We start from the raw sequence: 15,401 nt of genomic DNA on the forward strand, positions 1-15,401 counted from the left end.
TCTGTGGCAGAGAGTTCCAGAGATTCACCACACTCTGTGTGAAAAAAGTTCTTCTCATCTCGGTTTTAAAGGATTTCCCCCTTATCCTTAAGCTGTGACCCCTTGTCCTGGACTTCCCTAACATCGGGAACAATCTTCCTGCATCTAGCCTGTCCAACCCCTTAAGAATTTTGTAAGTCTCTATAAGATCCCCTCTCAAACTTCTAAATTCTAGAGAGTATAAACCAAGTCTATCCAGTCTTTCTTCATAAGACAGTCCTGACATCCCAGGAATCAGTCTGGTGAACCGTCTCTGCACTCCCTCTATGGCAATAATGTCCTTCCTCAGATTTGGAGACCAAAACTGTACGCAATACTCCAGGTGTGGTCTCACCAAGACCCTGTACAACTGCAGTAGAACCTCCCTCCTCCTATACTCAAATCCTTTTGCAATGAAAGCTAACATACCATTCGCTTTCTTTACTGCCTGCTGCACCTGCATGCCTACCTTCAATGACTGGTGTACCATGACACCCAGGTCTCACTGCATCTCCCCCTTTCCCAATCGGCCACCATTTAGATAATAGTCTGCTTTCCCGTTTTTGCCACCAAAATGGATAACCTCACATTTATTCACATTATACTGCATCTGCCAAACATTTGCCCACTCACCCAGCCTATCCAAGTCACCTTGCAGTCTCCTAGCATCCTCTTCACAGCTAACACTGCCCCCCAGCTTAGTGTCATCCGCAAACTTGGAGATATTGCCTTCAATTCCCTCATCCAGATCATTAATATATATTGTAAATAGCTGGGGTCCCAGTACTGAGCCTTGGGGTACCCCACTAGTCACTGCCTGCCATTGTGAAAAGGACCCGTTTACTCCTACTCTTTGCTTCCTGTTTGCCAGCCAGTTCTCTATCCACATCAATACCGAACCCCCAATGCCTTGTGCTTTAAGTTTGTATACTAATCTCTTATGTGGGACCTTGTCGAAAGCCTTCTGGAAGTCCAGATGCACCACATCCACTGGTTCTCCCCTATCCACGCTACTAGTTACATCCTCGAAAAATTCTATAAGATTCGTCAGACATGATTTACCTTTCGTAAATCCATGCTGACTTTGTCCAATGATTTCACCACTTTCCAAATGTGCTGCTATCCCATCTTTAATAACTGATTCTAGCAGTTTCCCCACTACCGATGTTAGACTAACTGGTCTGTAATTCCCCATTTTCTCTCTCCCTCCCTTCTTAAAAAGTGGGGTTACGTTTGCTACCCGCCAATCTTCAGGAACTACTCCAGAATCTAAAGAGTTTTGAAAGATTATTACTAATGCATCCACTATTTCTGGAGCTACTTCCTTAAGTACTCTGGGATGCAGCCTATCTGGCCCTGGGGATTTATCGGCCTTTAATTCATTCAATTTACCCAACACCACTTCCCGGCTAACCTGGATTTCACTCAATTCCTCCAACTCCTTTGACCCGCGGTCCCCTGCTATTTCCAGCAAATTATTTTTGTCTTCCTTAGTGAAGACGGAACCAAAGTAGTTATTCAATTGGTCCGCTATATCCTTGTTCCCCATGCTCAACTCACCTGTTTCTGACTGCAAGGGACCTACATTTGTTTTAACTAATCTTTCTTTTCACATATCTATAAAAACTTTTGCAGTCAGTTTTTATGTTCCCTGCCAGTTTTCTTTCATAATCTATTTTCCCTTTCCTAATTAAGCCCTTTGTCCTCCTCTGCTGGTCTTTGAATTTCTCCCAGTCATCCGGTACGCTGCTTTTTCTGGCTAATTTGTACGCATCATCCTTCGCTTTGATACTATCCCTGATTTCCCTTGTTATCCATGGATGTACTACCTTCCCTGATTTATTCTTTTGCCAAACTGGGATGAACAATTTTTGTAGTTCAGCCATGCAGTCTTTAAATGTCTTCCATTGCATATCCACCGTCAACCCTTTTAGAATTAATTGCCAGTCAATCTTGGCCAATTCACGTCTCATACCCTCAAAGTTACCTTTCTTTAAGTTCAGAACCATTGTTTCTGAATTAACAATGTCACTCTCCATCCTAATGAAGAACTCAACCATATTATGGTTACTCTTGCCCAAGGGGGCACGTACAACAAGATTGCTAACTAACCCTTCCTCATTACTCAATACCCAGTCTAAAATAGCCTGCTCTCTCGTTGGTTCCTCTACATGTTGATTTAGATAACTATCCCGCATACATTCCAAGAAATCCTCTTCCTCAGCACCCCTGCCAATTTGATTCACCCAATCTATATGTAGATTGAAGTCACCCATTATAACTGTTTTGCCTTTGTCGCACGCATTTCTAATTTCCTGTTTGATACCATCTACAACTTCACTACTACTGTTAGGTGGCCTGTACACAACACCCACCAGCGTTTTCTGCCCCTTAGTGTTTCGCAGCTCTACCCATATCGATTTCACATCCTCCAAGCTAATGTCCTTCCTTTCCATTGCATTAATCCCCTCTCTAATCAGTAACGCTACCCCACCTCCTTTTCCTTTCTGTCTATCCCTCCTGAATATTGAATATCCCTGGATGTTCAGCTCCCAGCCTTGGTCACCCTGGAGCCATGTCTCCGTGATCCCAACTACATCATATTCATTAATAGCTATCTGCACATTCAACTCATCCACCTTATTACGAATGCTCCTTACATTGAGACGCTGCAGAATATTCATCCCCTTTTTTCCGACATCGTTTGTGCCGACATGCACTACCACTTCCGGATGTTCACCTTCGCCCTTGAGGATTTTCTGCACTCTGTCCGTGACATCCTGGATCCTGGCACCGGGAAGACAGCACACCATCCTCGCATCCCGTCTGTTGCCGCAGAAACCCCTGTCCGTACCTCTCACGATGGAGTCTCCCACTACAATGGCCTTGCCTGCCTTAGGCCTTTTTGGTTTTGGCTCAACAGCCCTATTCGCATCACAGGCCAGTCCGCCGCTCACGTCTTCTGTCCCAACAGCTTCTAAGCGGATGAACCTGTTTACAAGAGGTACACCACCCGGGGATGTTGGCATTCCATGCTTCCCTCCCTTTCTCACTGTCTCCCACCTTCTCTCTTCCAGTACCTTAGGTGTAACAATCGTACTGTAGGACTTGTTGAGGAACGACTCCGTTTCTCGTACGAACCGGAGGTCATCCACTTGCTTCTCCAGTTCCCCAACACAGCCCTTCAGGAGCTCTACCTGGATGCATTTTTCGCATTTGTAGCAGCCAGAGGCACCAGCAGTGTCCTTGACCTCCCACATACTGCAAGCATCACACTGAATCAGCTTGCCTGACATCTCCTTCTTTGGTCTCTACCTCTCAAGCGTATTGCATGGTCTCCTCTCCTCAGCCTCCTCGCCGAAGACTCTCGAGCCAAAGACTCACACTTTTCTCACAGGGCACTGACTCTCAAGCCAAAGACTCACACTTTTCTCACAGGGCACTTCCCTCACTAGGCCGCTCACTCACTGCCGCTCGCAAAGAGCTGTCCTGCTTAAATTGACTGATAAATTGCCTGATTTACCCTGAAAGCTAACATACCATTCGCTTTCTTCACTGCCTGCTGCACCTGCATGCCTACCTTCAATGACTGGTGTACCATGACACCCAGGTCTCGCTGCATCTCCCCCTTTCCCAATCGGCCACCATTTAGATAATAGTCTGCTTTCCCATTTTTGCCACCAAAATGGATAACCTCACATAAAGAATGTCTATTGAACAAAAAACAGATAATAAGCGTAATGTAGGCACAAAGAAGTGCAAATGCTGTATTTTCTTTAAATACAAAAGTGCTGGAATAATTCTGGGCCAGGTGGCATCTCTGGATAACTCGGATAGGTGACGTTTCAGATTGATCCATATGACAACCTGTGTCAACCCATACCCAGCCACTGACACTCTCCTCCGCCTAGCGGAGCTGGTCCTCACCCTCAATAACTTCGCGTTCGACTCCTCCCACTTCCTCCAAATACAAGGCGTAGCTATGGGCACACGCATGGGCCCCAGCTATGCCTGCCTATTTGTAGGTTACGTCGAGCAATCCTTGTTCAATACATACCAGGGCCCCATCCCCAACCTCTACCTCCGCTACATCGACGACTGCTTTGGTGCCACCTCCTGCACCCGCACACAACTGACTGACTTCATCCACTTCACCACTAATTTCCACCCGGCACTGAAATACACCTGGACCATTTCCGACACTTCCCTACCATTCCTTGACCTCACTATCTCCATTGCAGGTGATAGACTTCTAACCGACATACACTATAAACCCACTGACTCCCATGGCTATCTGGACTACACTTCTTCCCACCCTGCTTCCTGTAAGGACTCCATCCCCTACTCCCAATTCCTCTGTCTACGCCGCATCTGCTCCACGGATGAGGCGTTCCACACCAGGACATCTGAAATGTCCTCACTATTCAGGGAACGGGGGTTCCCCTCCTCCACCATAAATGAGGCTCGCACCAGGGTCTCTTCCATACCCCGCAACACTGCTCTCTCTCCCCATCCCCGCACTCGCAACAAGGGCCGAGTCCCCCTAGTCCTCACCTTTCACCCCACCAGCCGTCACATACAAAAAGTAATCCTCCGTCAGTTTCGCCACCTCCAACGTGACCCCACTACTCGCCACATCTTCCCATCTCCCCCCATATCTGCCTTCCGCAAAGACCACTCCCTCCATAACTCCCTTGTCAATTCTTCCCTTCCCTCTCGGTCCACCCCCTCCCCGGGCACTTTCCCTTGCACCCGCAAGAGATGCAACACTTGTCCCTTTACCTCCCCCTCGACTCCGTTCAAGGACCCAAGCAATCGTTCCAGGTGCGACAGAGGTTTACCTGCATCTCTTCCAACCTCATCTATTGCGTCCGCTGCTCTAGATGTCAGCAGATCTATATCGGTGAGACCAAGCGGAGGTTGGGCGATCGTTTCGCCGAACACCTCCGCTCGGTCCGCAATAACCAAGCTGACCTCCCGGTGGCTCAGCACTTCAACTCCCCCCCCCCACTCCGCCTCCGACCTCTCTGTCCTGGGTCTCCTCCATGGCCACAGCGAGCAGCACCGGAAATTGGAGGAACAGCACCTCATATTCCGTTTGGGGAGTCTGCACCCCGGGGGCATGAACATCGACTTCTCCCAATTCTGTTAGTCCTTGCTGTCTCCTCCCCTTCCTCAGCTCCCCTGCTGTCTCCTCCCCCCCTCCAGCCTTCCGGCTACTCCTCCTTTTCCCTTTCTTGTCCCCACCCACCCCCACCCCTGATCAGTCTGAAGAAGGGTTTCGGCCCGAAACGTTGCCTATTTCCTTCGCTCCATAGATGCTGCTGCACCCGCTGAGTTTCTCCAGCTTTTCTGTGTAACCCACTGTCCATTCCAGGTATTGGTTCACCAAGTATTTTCTGAACTGCTTCCAAAACATTAACATTCAATTAATGAGACCAATACTGTATACTTTTCAATGCCCAATGTAGTTGAAGCATAACCCAAACACACTTTTGTAATCCAATTTCATCAGCAGTAAAGGCTAGCAAACTATTAGATTTCTAAATTACCAGCAAGCTGGTCTTTGATGAAATGGACACAATGACATCTAGTTCACTTGCATCCCAGCATTGTGGAATCCCTCACTAGTCAAATGTAGTCCCACCACATCGAACATTTTCACATTTCCCTTGCTATACTCCATTTATTAGGCCCCTTCTCACTCGCTTACCCCTATCTATATCCCTTCCTCAAATTCTTATGTCCTTATAAATCTCACCAAAGAGGAAAAGGCACATTCACACACACTTCAGTCAGGCCAGCTGGTATCTTAATCACTCAAGAGACTGTGGCATCTCCTGCAGTGAATTGGAATGTTTGCGTGCATGCTGTCAAAGATCTTAATGATTATAAGATTGGTTCCATTTAAATCACATAAGCAGCTCCAGTTTTTTTAATCTGGCAGTGGATGACCATCTTTCATGCCACCCGAGATTTCCTTTTTTTTCCTATGATGTTGGGGGAGTCCAGAACCAGGGGCCACAGTTTAAGAATAAGGAGTAAGCCATTTAGAAAGGAGACGAGGAAACACTTTTTTCTCACAGTCTGTGGAATTCTCTGAGGGCGGTGGAGGCCGGTTCTCTGGATACTTTCAAGAGAGAGCTAGATAGGGCTCTTAAAGATAGCGGAGTCAAGGGATATGGGGAGAAGGCAGGAACGGGGTAGTGATTGGGGATGATCAACCATGGTCACATTGAATGGCAGTGCTGGCTCGAAGGGCCAAATGACCTACTCCTGCACCTATAGTCTATTGTATATCAGGGGCCAAAATGGCCTCTTTCTGAGTCAATGCCAGCTCAGAAATCAAAACCATTCTCCCACAATATATTCACCATTCTCCACACCCCAGTTAGAGGGTGGTGACTCTGTGGAATTCTTTGACAGAAGGCTGAAGAGGTCAAGTCAGTGGATATTTTTAAGGCAGAGGTAGATAGATTTTTGATTAGTATAGGTGCCAGAGGTTAGGAGGAGAAGGCAATAGAATGGGGTTTGGAGGGATTGATAGATCAGCCATGATTGAACGTTTGGGCCTAATTGTATTCCTATCACTTATGACCTTAAACGTTCTTATCACTGCCTCCCAATATCAAAATGGAACTTTGTGAAGAGTTTCTTTATCCAATCAGCATGTATTATTCAGCCATAATAACATTAAAACAAGTATTCCAAAGTCAATGACTCTACATTGATGAAATCAACATGAACCAACAGTGCTTTTAACAATCTACTTTGAATTGAGAAAATTAGCATCAGTTCTTCAGCTTCTGACTGTTTTGCCAAAACTAGTTTCCCCATACTGGTGTCAGACATACAAGCCTAGTGTTAGATGGATCTACAAATTTACTGCTAGACACAGGGCTGCCAACATTGGGTGAGAGTGTAGTGAGAAATTGCGAGGGAGTGTAGCGACCAGGGGTGTGGGAGGGGGTAGTTCGGGTTTTGGCCGGATGCCGAACCCCGTCCTAGATGTTTGGCCTCATTGTGATCCCCCCCCCCCATGTTTTACAACCAATTCACCTGGTTAGTTCTATCTCCGGCTGCTTCATGTTGTTGGCAGCTGCACATCCAACCAATAAAGAAGAGAAGAGAAGCGACGTCACTCACAGCTGCCAACTGACGCTCTTTCACAGACCGCGTAGATCACTCTGATGTGGCACAACATCAAAAGAGACAAACTGCGCAGGGACTGAAGACAGCGTGAGAATTCTGTCATCAGCGAGAGAATTGGTTGAAATGCGTGACTCTCATGCTCAAAGCGTGAGAGTTGGCAGCCCTGTCTAAGGCCAGGATGTGACAACAGACACACAGGGAGACACATACACAAAGGAAGACACACATACACGGAGACAGACACACAAACACAGGGAGGGAGACACACAGGCACAGACACACACAGGGAGACACACAGACACGCACAGGGAGACAGACACAGACACAGGCACAGACAGATAGATAGACACACAAGCACTCACACACCTTTCCTTCCCCCTCCCTCCCTCCCCATCTCCCCATCTCCCTCTTTCTCCCACCCTTTCCTCACCCTCCCACCCTTTCTTCCCTTTCTCCTTTCCTTCCTTCCCTCCCCTCCCCTTGTCTCTTTGCCTCCACCCCTCCCTTTTTTCTTTCCCTCGCTCTTTCCCCCCTCCCTCTCTCTCCCCGGCCACCCAATGGCGGGCACGGTGTAGCGTGGATTGGCGGCGCTGGCGATGCCGTGCGAGTTGAAGGGCAGGAGAGAGGGAGGGAGGGAGTGAGTGAGGTTGCAGCGGCGGCCGGCAACGCAGCTCTCACAGCCGGCAAACAGATGCACTGACACCCGGTGGCTGCACATCCAACCAAGAGAGAAGAGACGCGACGTCAATCACAGCCGTCAACTGACGCGCTTCCCCAGACTGCGCAGATCGCTGCCGTGGCGCAAAGAGACAAACTGTGCAGCAAATATCGTATAGTCCCGCTATAGGATCCTTGCTGTGTAGGGACTGAAGACAGCGTGAGAATTCTGTCTTCAGTGTGAGGGCGTGAGAATTTGCTGAAATGAGTGAGTCTCACGCTCAAAGCGCGAGAGTTCGCAGCCCTGTAGACATCAGATTTTGATGCATAAATTCTGCAATAAATTTTGAGACACGACATTCTGAACTCTAAAATGCAAAATTAAGATGCCTCTTAAGGCTATATTTGAGCAGCATTAGTTATTAAATCAATGTTCAGCTACTGATAAACTCTTTTAGCAATGGAAAATGTTTGAAACTTCTTGGCTTTGAGGATGTGCATATGGACAGATTTATTAATGTAAATTGCAGTATTATTCTGGGGTCAAGGAAAGAGCGTTCACGTCGCGGCCCTGTTTCCACCAATCTTTCCACAGCCACGCACAAGACAGACGCCATTATATGCAGATGCCGAGAAGTGTGTTCAGCTCTGGCTGAACAACTAATCATGTGTGTGTGTGTGTGTGTGTGTGGACTCGATAAGAAGAATATTATTCTGCCAGTGAAATACGTATATTGCCTAATAGAGGGCATTATGTTCTGTCTACTTATGGAAGCTAACTTTACTGGTCAGAATCAAATGTCAGACACTTTGGCTTACACTGCATATAATTTTCTGACTATATTTAATTTCTTACATGGTGACTGTTGCTGGGTGCCAAATTTTACATCTTAAGAGTAAATAGGCAATAATTATTCCGATTATTCAAACTTATGTGCGCTTACTAATGCAATTATTCGACAGTCTCAAAATGGTTCAAAATTTGCAAGAGATTTCATGTCATGCAACCAACACAGTTTGTCAGGGTGGAATAAGTGGGGAGAAGCATGTAATTTCCTTTCAGTATTATAAAATAAAAACAATGATAAACATAAATAATAATGTGAAATAGAAAAAGCTCATCATCAAACCAATTTTATCTTAAAGTGCTTGTGGTGCCTGAACTGAAGTAGATATTTCCCTTACTTATTCTCGTTGCTGATATCATATCGAGGCATGGGATCCCAGTCATTTCCATTGACATCAAAGCTGGCCATTTGATCCTTCAGCAAGAGGAGAAAAATCACACAACCTCATTAATAAGTAAACACACCATCCAATTCATGCATTCTTAAAAGGTTTTCCATACATAAATGATTCAAGTTAGCCACAAGAACAGAAGGGAACCATGTGTCAATATCGCCTATAGATAGACACAAAATGCTGGAGTAACTCAGTGGGTCAGACAGCATCTCTGGTGAAAAGGAATAGGTGACATTTCGGGTTGAGACCCGTCGTCAGATATTTTTTAATATCACCCTCTCCATCCTCCTTGAAAAACCTATTGAGCTCTGAATCATGCCCACTGTTTGATTCACAGAATTATTTCCAAGATCATTGAAAATACTGGAAGGCTTCCCAACACCTTTAGTTAACATATTTCAGCAGCCGGTATCATTATCGATAAATAAGTGAACAGCAATTCAATGGAAACATAAGTAGCAAGGAAAAAAGTTTGAATAAAGGAAACAACTGAACAGGAGCTACGTTAAAATGCTTTCAGTGTGCAACTTTGTGCGTTGGTCATGTGGAAAATTACACGCTCAAGCTGCCCTCGTACACCTTTTCTCTTCACTCTAATGACTGGTCAACTGGCTATTTTCATCAACATGTCATTGTCGGACAAGTATTTTGTTAACCTAATGGAATGTGCCTAAGATCCTGAAGGTGCCAGGAGTACAAACTGAATACTTGCAGTTGGATAATTGCAATGAAAAGAATAGAATAGAAAATGAGCATGAATTGAAGAAATTAGCTACGTCCTGCATTTTATAAGTGTAGAGGTGTGCCAAAGGATTAGATGGAGTAGCCCATTTTGTCTATATTTTTTTCAATAGAGCAAAACACAACTAACCCAAATGTTCTTGCCATATAGTTCATTATCTATATTAAGGGGGAAAAAGGTTCATTTTTAAATGTATATTTTTATATTCTAATCGTTCCATCCTGCACTGACTGTTATTTTTGGAAGATTTCTTAGCAGTACTTCCCATTGTGACAGTTATGATACACAAAAACTATGGTGAATGGAATATAAATGGAGCACAGCACTACCATTTAGTTGCGGCAGAAACCATCAGCATTTACCATTTAAAAAAGGCAAAGTGCAGGAGTATCTCAACGGGTCAGGCCGCATTTCTGGAGAATATGGATAGGTGACGTTTCAGGTTGGGACCCTTCATTAGACCGATCAGAAAGGCCACCTATCCATGTTTTCCAGAGATGCTTCCCGACCCAGCGAGTCACGCCAGCGCCATTTTTTTTGTAAACCAGCGTTTGCAGTTTCTCGTTTCAACATTTAAATTAGATAGTACAGAAAAAGGTGGTTGAACGCTATCAGAGCTGTTAGATGGTGAGGAAATATGATTATAAGTGTTTGTTCACATGGAGGTGAAGGCTAGCAAGTCCTTTAGACTAAACAAGCTATATTTGGTTAGCAGCTTATTACCAAGGAATATAAAAACAATATACACATTCCTTTTAAATGGTTTGATAAAGGATGGAGTTTGGAACCTTTGATGACATGCCAACATGAAATATTCAAGGCGTGGCCAAGAAGAAATTCAAAGGGCAAGTTAAGGGTCCAATTCCTTATTTAACTGTTCTCTAATTGCACTCTGATTTTAGTGGTAATTGACCTCAAAACATGGGAAAATAAATCTGTTATCTCAAATAGATTACACAGTCCAATTACATCGAACTAGGTTTGTAATCATCAAAAGCACAAGTCCAGGTGGAGTGAGAGTTCAAATTCCAATTGAAGCAACATTATGGTTTCAAGATCCACAAAGGAGCAGCAACAATTGTAAACCTTGCAAGCAATCTTGTTTTGGTTTAACTTTAGTGTTGCAAATTCAAGTAACAACGATTTCTACATTCATATTATTATGTTTTAAAAGTGCACTCAAAGGATTTAAAAAGGTACAAGTTAGAATATTTTAATTATTTTTTTATTATTAGTATGAGAACAAAGTAATAACATACATAATTCTGCTGGAGGTCAGGGTGATTTCTCTCAATCCCATCATCCAGAATGGTAATCACCACATTTCGGCCAGTGTATCCTCTTCGCCAGGCTCCTACTATGTTCATGTCTGACTGGCAATGGTGAGTATCATCGTTACAATGCTGACAAGTAGAGAAAGTAGATAACCTCAAACGCAACAACATTACATTCAGCAAAAGTGCCCTCTTAACGACATGGCAACATATTCTATGTGAGAAGACCAAAATAAAACATTGGACAGATTATTTTGCTCTGCGAGGTGGAGACGTTGTTCTTTAAATGGGCACATTTATGGATATGCACACACCCTCACTGTGCTTAATGTTTACAAGTGTGAAGGGTCCCACCCCTGTCCCCATTTATCAAAACTAGAAAATCCATGGCTTGTTCAAAGTCAGCACAAACTGCCAAGGAGAAAGAATAGCGGGTGGGAAGTGTGTGGGTATAAACACAGAATAAATAAAATACAGTACAACTATGACAACCCACCGTCTGGCTGTTTGACACTCGGTGGTTCAACATCTAGCTCAGTAGGCACTCATTCTCCCACTCTCTCCAACACCAGGTACCTTGGTCCCTCTTTCTTCACCATGCGTGGGCCTCATTTCCCACCCTCCTTTTAAACAAGTAGTTCTCTTTCCAGTGGTCCCCTGAAAAAAAATCACCAGTGCCACATTTGCACTTACATGGTTCAGTTTTCTGCACTCCTGATGATTTTAGTTTTAGTTTAGTTTAGAGATATTGCATGGAAACAAGCCCTTCTGCCCACCGGGTCCATGCCAAATTTAATTTCTCAACACTAATATGCTGACATATAAAGAGCACTGTACTGCCACAACCACCAAGTATGTTTTGTGCCATTCGTGTACTTACTATATACCACATGCTTGGCCATTTAGGATCATTGAAGTAAGGATACTGGGAAGCACCAGCTTTAAAATCTCTCTTTATCCTCTTTTTTACTATCTGTTGCTGTATCCATTCCACCTGCCAACAAAACACATCATAGAAAGGAAAGGTAAGCAATTATTAAGGTAAAGAGAATGAATTTTGCCATCAGGCAAGGTTAATACTATCGAGGTCAGTGGGAGCAATCCCAAGGTTGAGAGTCCAAGACTGTTTGGACTTAAAACCCATACCCAGGCCAAACCTTTCCATGCAGTAGTATGGAACAACTGCATTATTTGATATCGCTGCCGAAATGAAACAAGTGCAGTCCAAGATTTAATGGCAACAAGGGAAAAATAAGTGCAAAAACTCCATGAGCAAACCATTCAGATTCACTGTCGAGCAAACTTGATCAGTAACCTCCAAGTGAAATCTACCACAGAATTTGTGTTTGTAAATATGCCTTGGATATACTTTACAATTGGACTTAAACTCAATTCCAATTTATTTCAGGAAGTCACAACTTCATGATTTAACCATAATAAATCGGGCAACTTGGGGCTTCCATATTATAGGAAATAAATGGATGGACAAGTGAAAAAAAAAAAAAAAAACAGGTTGTCTTTTTAAATTGCATTGGTAATAAGCAATATTGTTCACATCAATAAAAAATGTTTAAATATCTTAATTATGAACTTTAGGTAGTATTGAAATGATAGATTTTGAATTTGCAGAACCATGTTCTCAGCTCAAATAAATTACTCAAGTTAAATATTTTGAAATACAAACCTCTACCAAACGAGGACATTTTAAATGCCTAGTACAATATTTTCCTTTGGTAGACGTTAACCTCAAAAAAATGTCTTCAGCCTCAGCCTTCCCAACTGTGCCACATGACTATAATATGACAATTTATCACTTTTGGATTGGTTTGGAAGAAATCCCATGCAAAGTAGAGTGAACCCTCATTTTAATGGACATCTTTATAACGGATTTCAGTTATAGTGGACAGACCTGCTGACGCCACCTCCAGCTCTCTCCGCTTACAGCCCCAGCTTCTGACACCACCCTCACCAGGCAAGATGCAACAGCAAACACTTCTTCACCCACCGCATGGCGACTGTTGTTGCAGCTCATGTTATAGCCCCTGGGGACAGTGCTTTCTTCAGGTCGCTGACACTGACAGGGCACGCTTGTAAACCATGCGGCTCCCTCCCCTCTCACCAGCTGCTATTTCTCCCTTCGGTTTGTCTGTCCCACTGCCTCCTCCTTACGTCACTCCATCTACTCAGCTTCTCCCCTAACCCTACCCCTCCATCGTTGCCTCCTCCACCCCCAGGGTCGCTGACGTACTCCACCTTGGAAAATGTCGGTGACAGCAGGGGAGGAGGTGGTGGTGGCAGCGTAGTAGGAAACGGAAAAGCAAAGGAAGCAGCGGTATCTGGTGGGAGGGAGAGGTGCCCCACAGTGACAGAGCCCGTCCTGTTGGTGTGCGGCCTGAAGCAAGGGGAGACAACGTGAGCCTCAACAACAGCCACTTCAACTAGACTCTGCAGTGGGTGAAGAACAGCTCATTGGTGTTTACTTTTAAGGTGAAAAGACACAAAGTGCTGGAGTATCTCAGCAGACTGAATGGCCCAACGTCACCTATCCATGTTCACCAAAGAAGTTGTCTGAGCCGCTGAGTTACTCCAGCACCTTGTGTTCTTTTGAATATTAACCATCTGCAGTTCTTTATTTCAATTACATACAATGATAATGCATTACTCGGTTATAGTAGACAATCACTGACACTATTCAACAGCCGCCTCTCAAATACAAATTAATTCCTCTCATAATTCTCCCATGGTGAGCAGATGACAGTAACTCAAGCTTAAGATGGTCTTTATTGGTTTGCATGATAGTAAAGTTTAGAATTGGTGGTGCCAGGTTAGCAGCCGAGCTTATAATGAATTCAAACCCTTTCACAATGCCCTTAGGCTCAAAACTCGTTTCAAAATGACTAGCTGAAACATGGTAGGTAGCACATACTAAAAATAGATGACTTTGGCTGGACGAGTACAAGATGATCATGCAGTTTAGAAACTGGATATTTTTAAGCAAACTGACATTCTGGCGTTTATGCCGTCAAGGACCTTCCAAAGAACAGAGCCAATTAAGTCTTGTCAATTTCAGCAGGGCTGAAGGGCCTGTCCCACTTGTGTCTCCTTGGCACACAAATTACACGACTTTGTGGTCGCGTTGAGGCGCACGGCATCGCGGGGCCGGTCCCACTGAGAAGCGCGGAGGGGTATGTAGTTGTGCGCGACATCGCGTGGGGCTCCAAAATTTTTGTAGCAAACAAAATCTTTGCGCGCCAATGGCCGGTTGCGTAACTGACGGCCAAAGTGGAACAGGCCCAAGACCCTGGCGCGACGCAAGGTCTCACCTCCAGCAGCAGCAAAAGCAGGCAAACGATGCCCGAACTGGGCCTGGGGCTCACAGCCAATGCGGTCCAGATCCACCCCCACCTCTACTCTCAGAGCGGGGCCAAGAAATTGAAGTTAGACACAAAAGACATTTCGGGTCAAGAACCTTCTTTTCAGAATGAAAAAGAGTCTCGACACGAAACATCACCCATTGCTTCTCTCCAGAGATGCTGCCGGTCCCGTTGAGTTACTCCTGCATTTTGTGTCCATCTTCAAATGACGTCACACACTCCAGACGGCTATGCGTATGCATGAAATCGCTTGGGACCTTCGCGGCTCAACGCGATCACGAGGTCGCGTAATTTGCGTGCCAAGGACACGCAAGTGGGACAGGCCCTTGAGAATGGGATGTCAGCACCTCAAACATATAGTCATTCACATAGATCACAGCTGGACTGCTCAACTCATCCACGTGTAGTCAGGCAGAAACAGGCAGTTCGGTCCAACTTGCCCACGCAGACACAATGCCCCATCTACACTAGTCCTAAATCTCTCCTGATGCTTCCTATCCATGTACCCATCTAAAATGTATTTTAAACGATGTTAGTGTACTTGCCTCAACTTCTTCCTATTGCATCTTGTTCCATATACCCACCATCCTGTGTGGGGAAAATGTTGCCCCTCGGGATCCTATCCCCGCACACCTTAAACCCATGTCCACTGGCTCTTGGTTCCGCTGCTCTGGGTACAATACATTGCATTTATCCTAACCTTCCATTTCTCCCCCACGGTGTGCTTGTGCAGAGCAGCAAACAATGCAACACATCATTGAAGCATGCCCTCAACAAAGACTCAAAGGAGGACTTGTCACCCTTCATACAGCAAATCAAGAGGCAACTGCTTGGCTAAAGGACTTTGCATTCGCTAAATAAATATCTCCTGTAACTCGCTATTCTTTATATATGAATAACAAAAACGTATGTTTCTTATGTACACATTTTTCATAGGACACG

At 44.9% G+C, this 15,401-nt stretch overlaps 1 protein-coding gene across 5 annotated transcripts in view; it reads right to left on the reverse strand.

Moving 5' to 3' along the window:
* Positions 1 to 15,401, reverse strand: part of pcsk5b (proprotein convertase subtilisin/kexin type 5b) — a 299,623-nt gene that overhangs the window by 241,675 nt on the left and 42,547 nt on the right. For all 5 annotated transcript variants that reach the window (XM_055633051.1, XM_055633052.1, XM_055633054.1 and 2 more), the window contains exons 3-5: positions 11,966 to 12,079; positions 11,071 to 11,214; positions 9,013 to 9,089 (exon numbers count right to left, since the gene is read on the reverse strand). In XM_055633051.1, the coding sequence (XP_055489026.1) occupies positions 9,013 to 9,089; positions 11,071 to 11,214; positions 11,966 to 12,079 (335 nt within the window). The remainder of the gene's footprint in view (positions 1 to 9,012; positions 9,090 to 11,070; positions 11,215 to 11,965; positions 12,080 to 15,401) is intronic.

Source organism: Leucoraja erinacea, chromosome 3 (genome assembly GCF_028641065.1).
Source record: "Leucoraja erinacea ecotype New England chromosome 3, Leri_hhj_1, whole genome shotgun sequence".
Lineage (NCBI taxonomy): Eukaryota > Metazoa > Chordata > Chondrichthyes > Rajiformes > Rajidae > Leucoraja > Leucoraja erinaceus.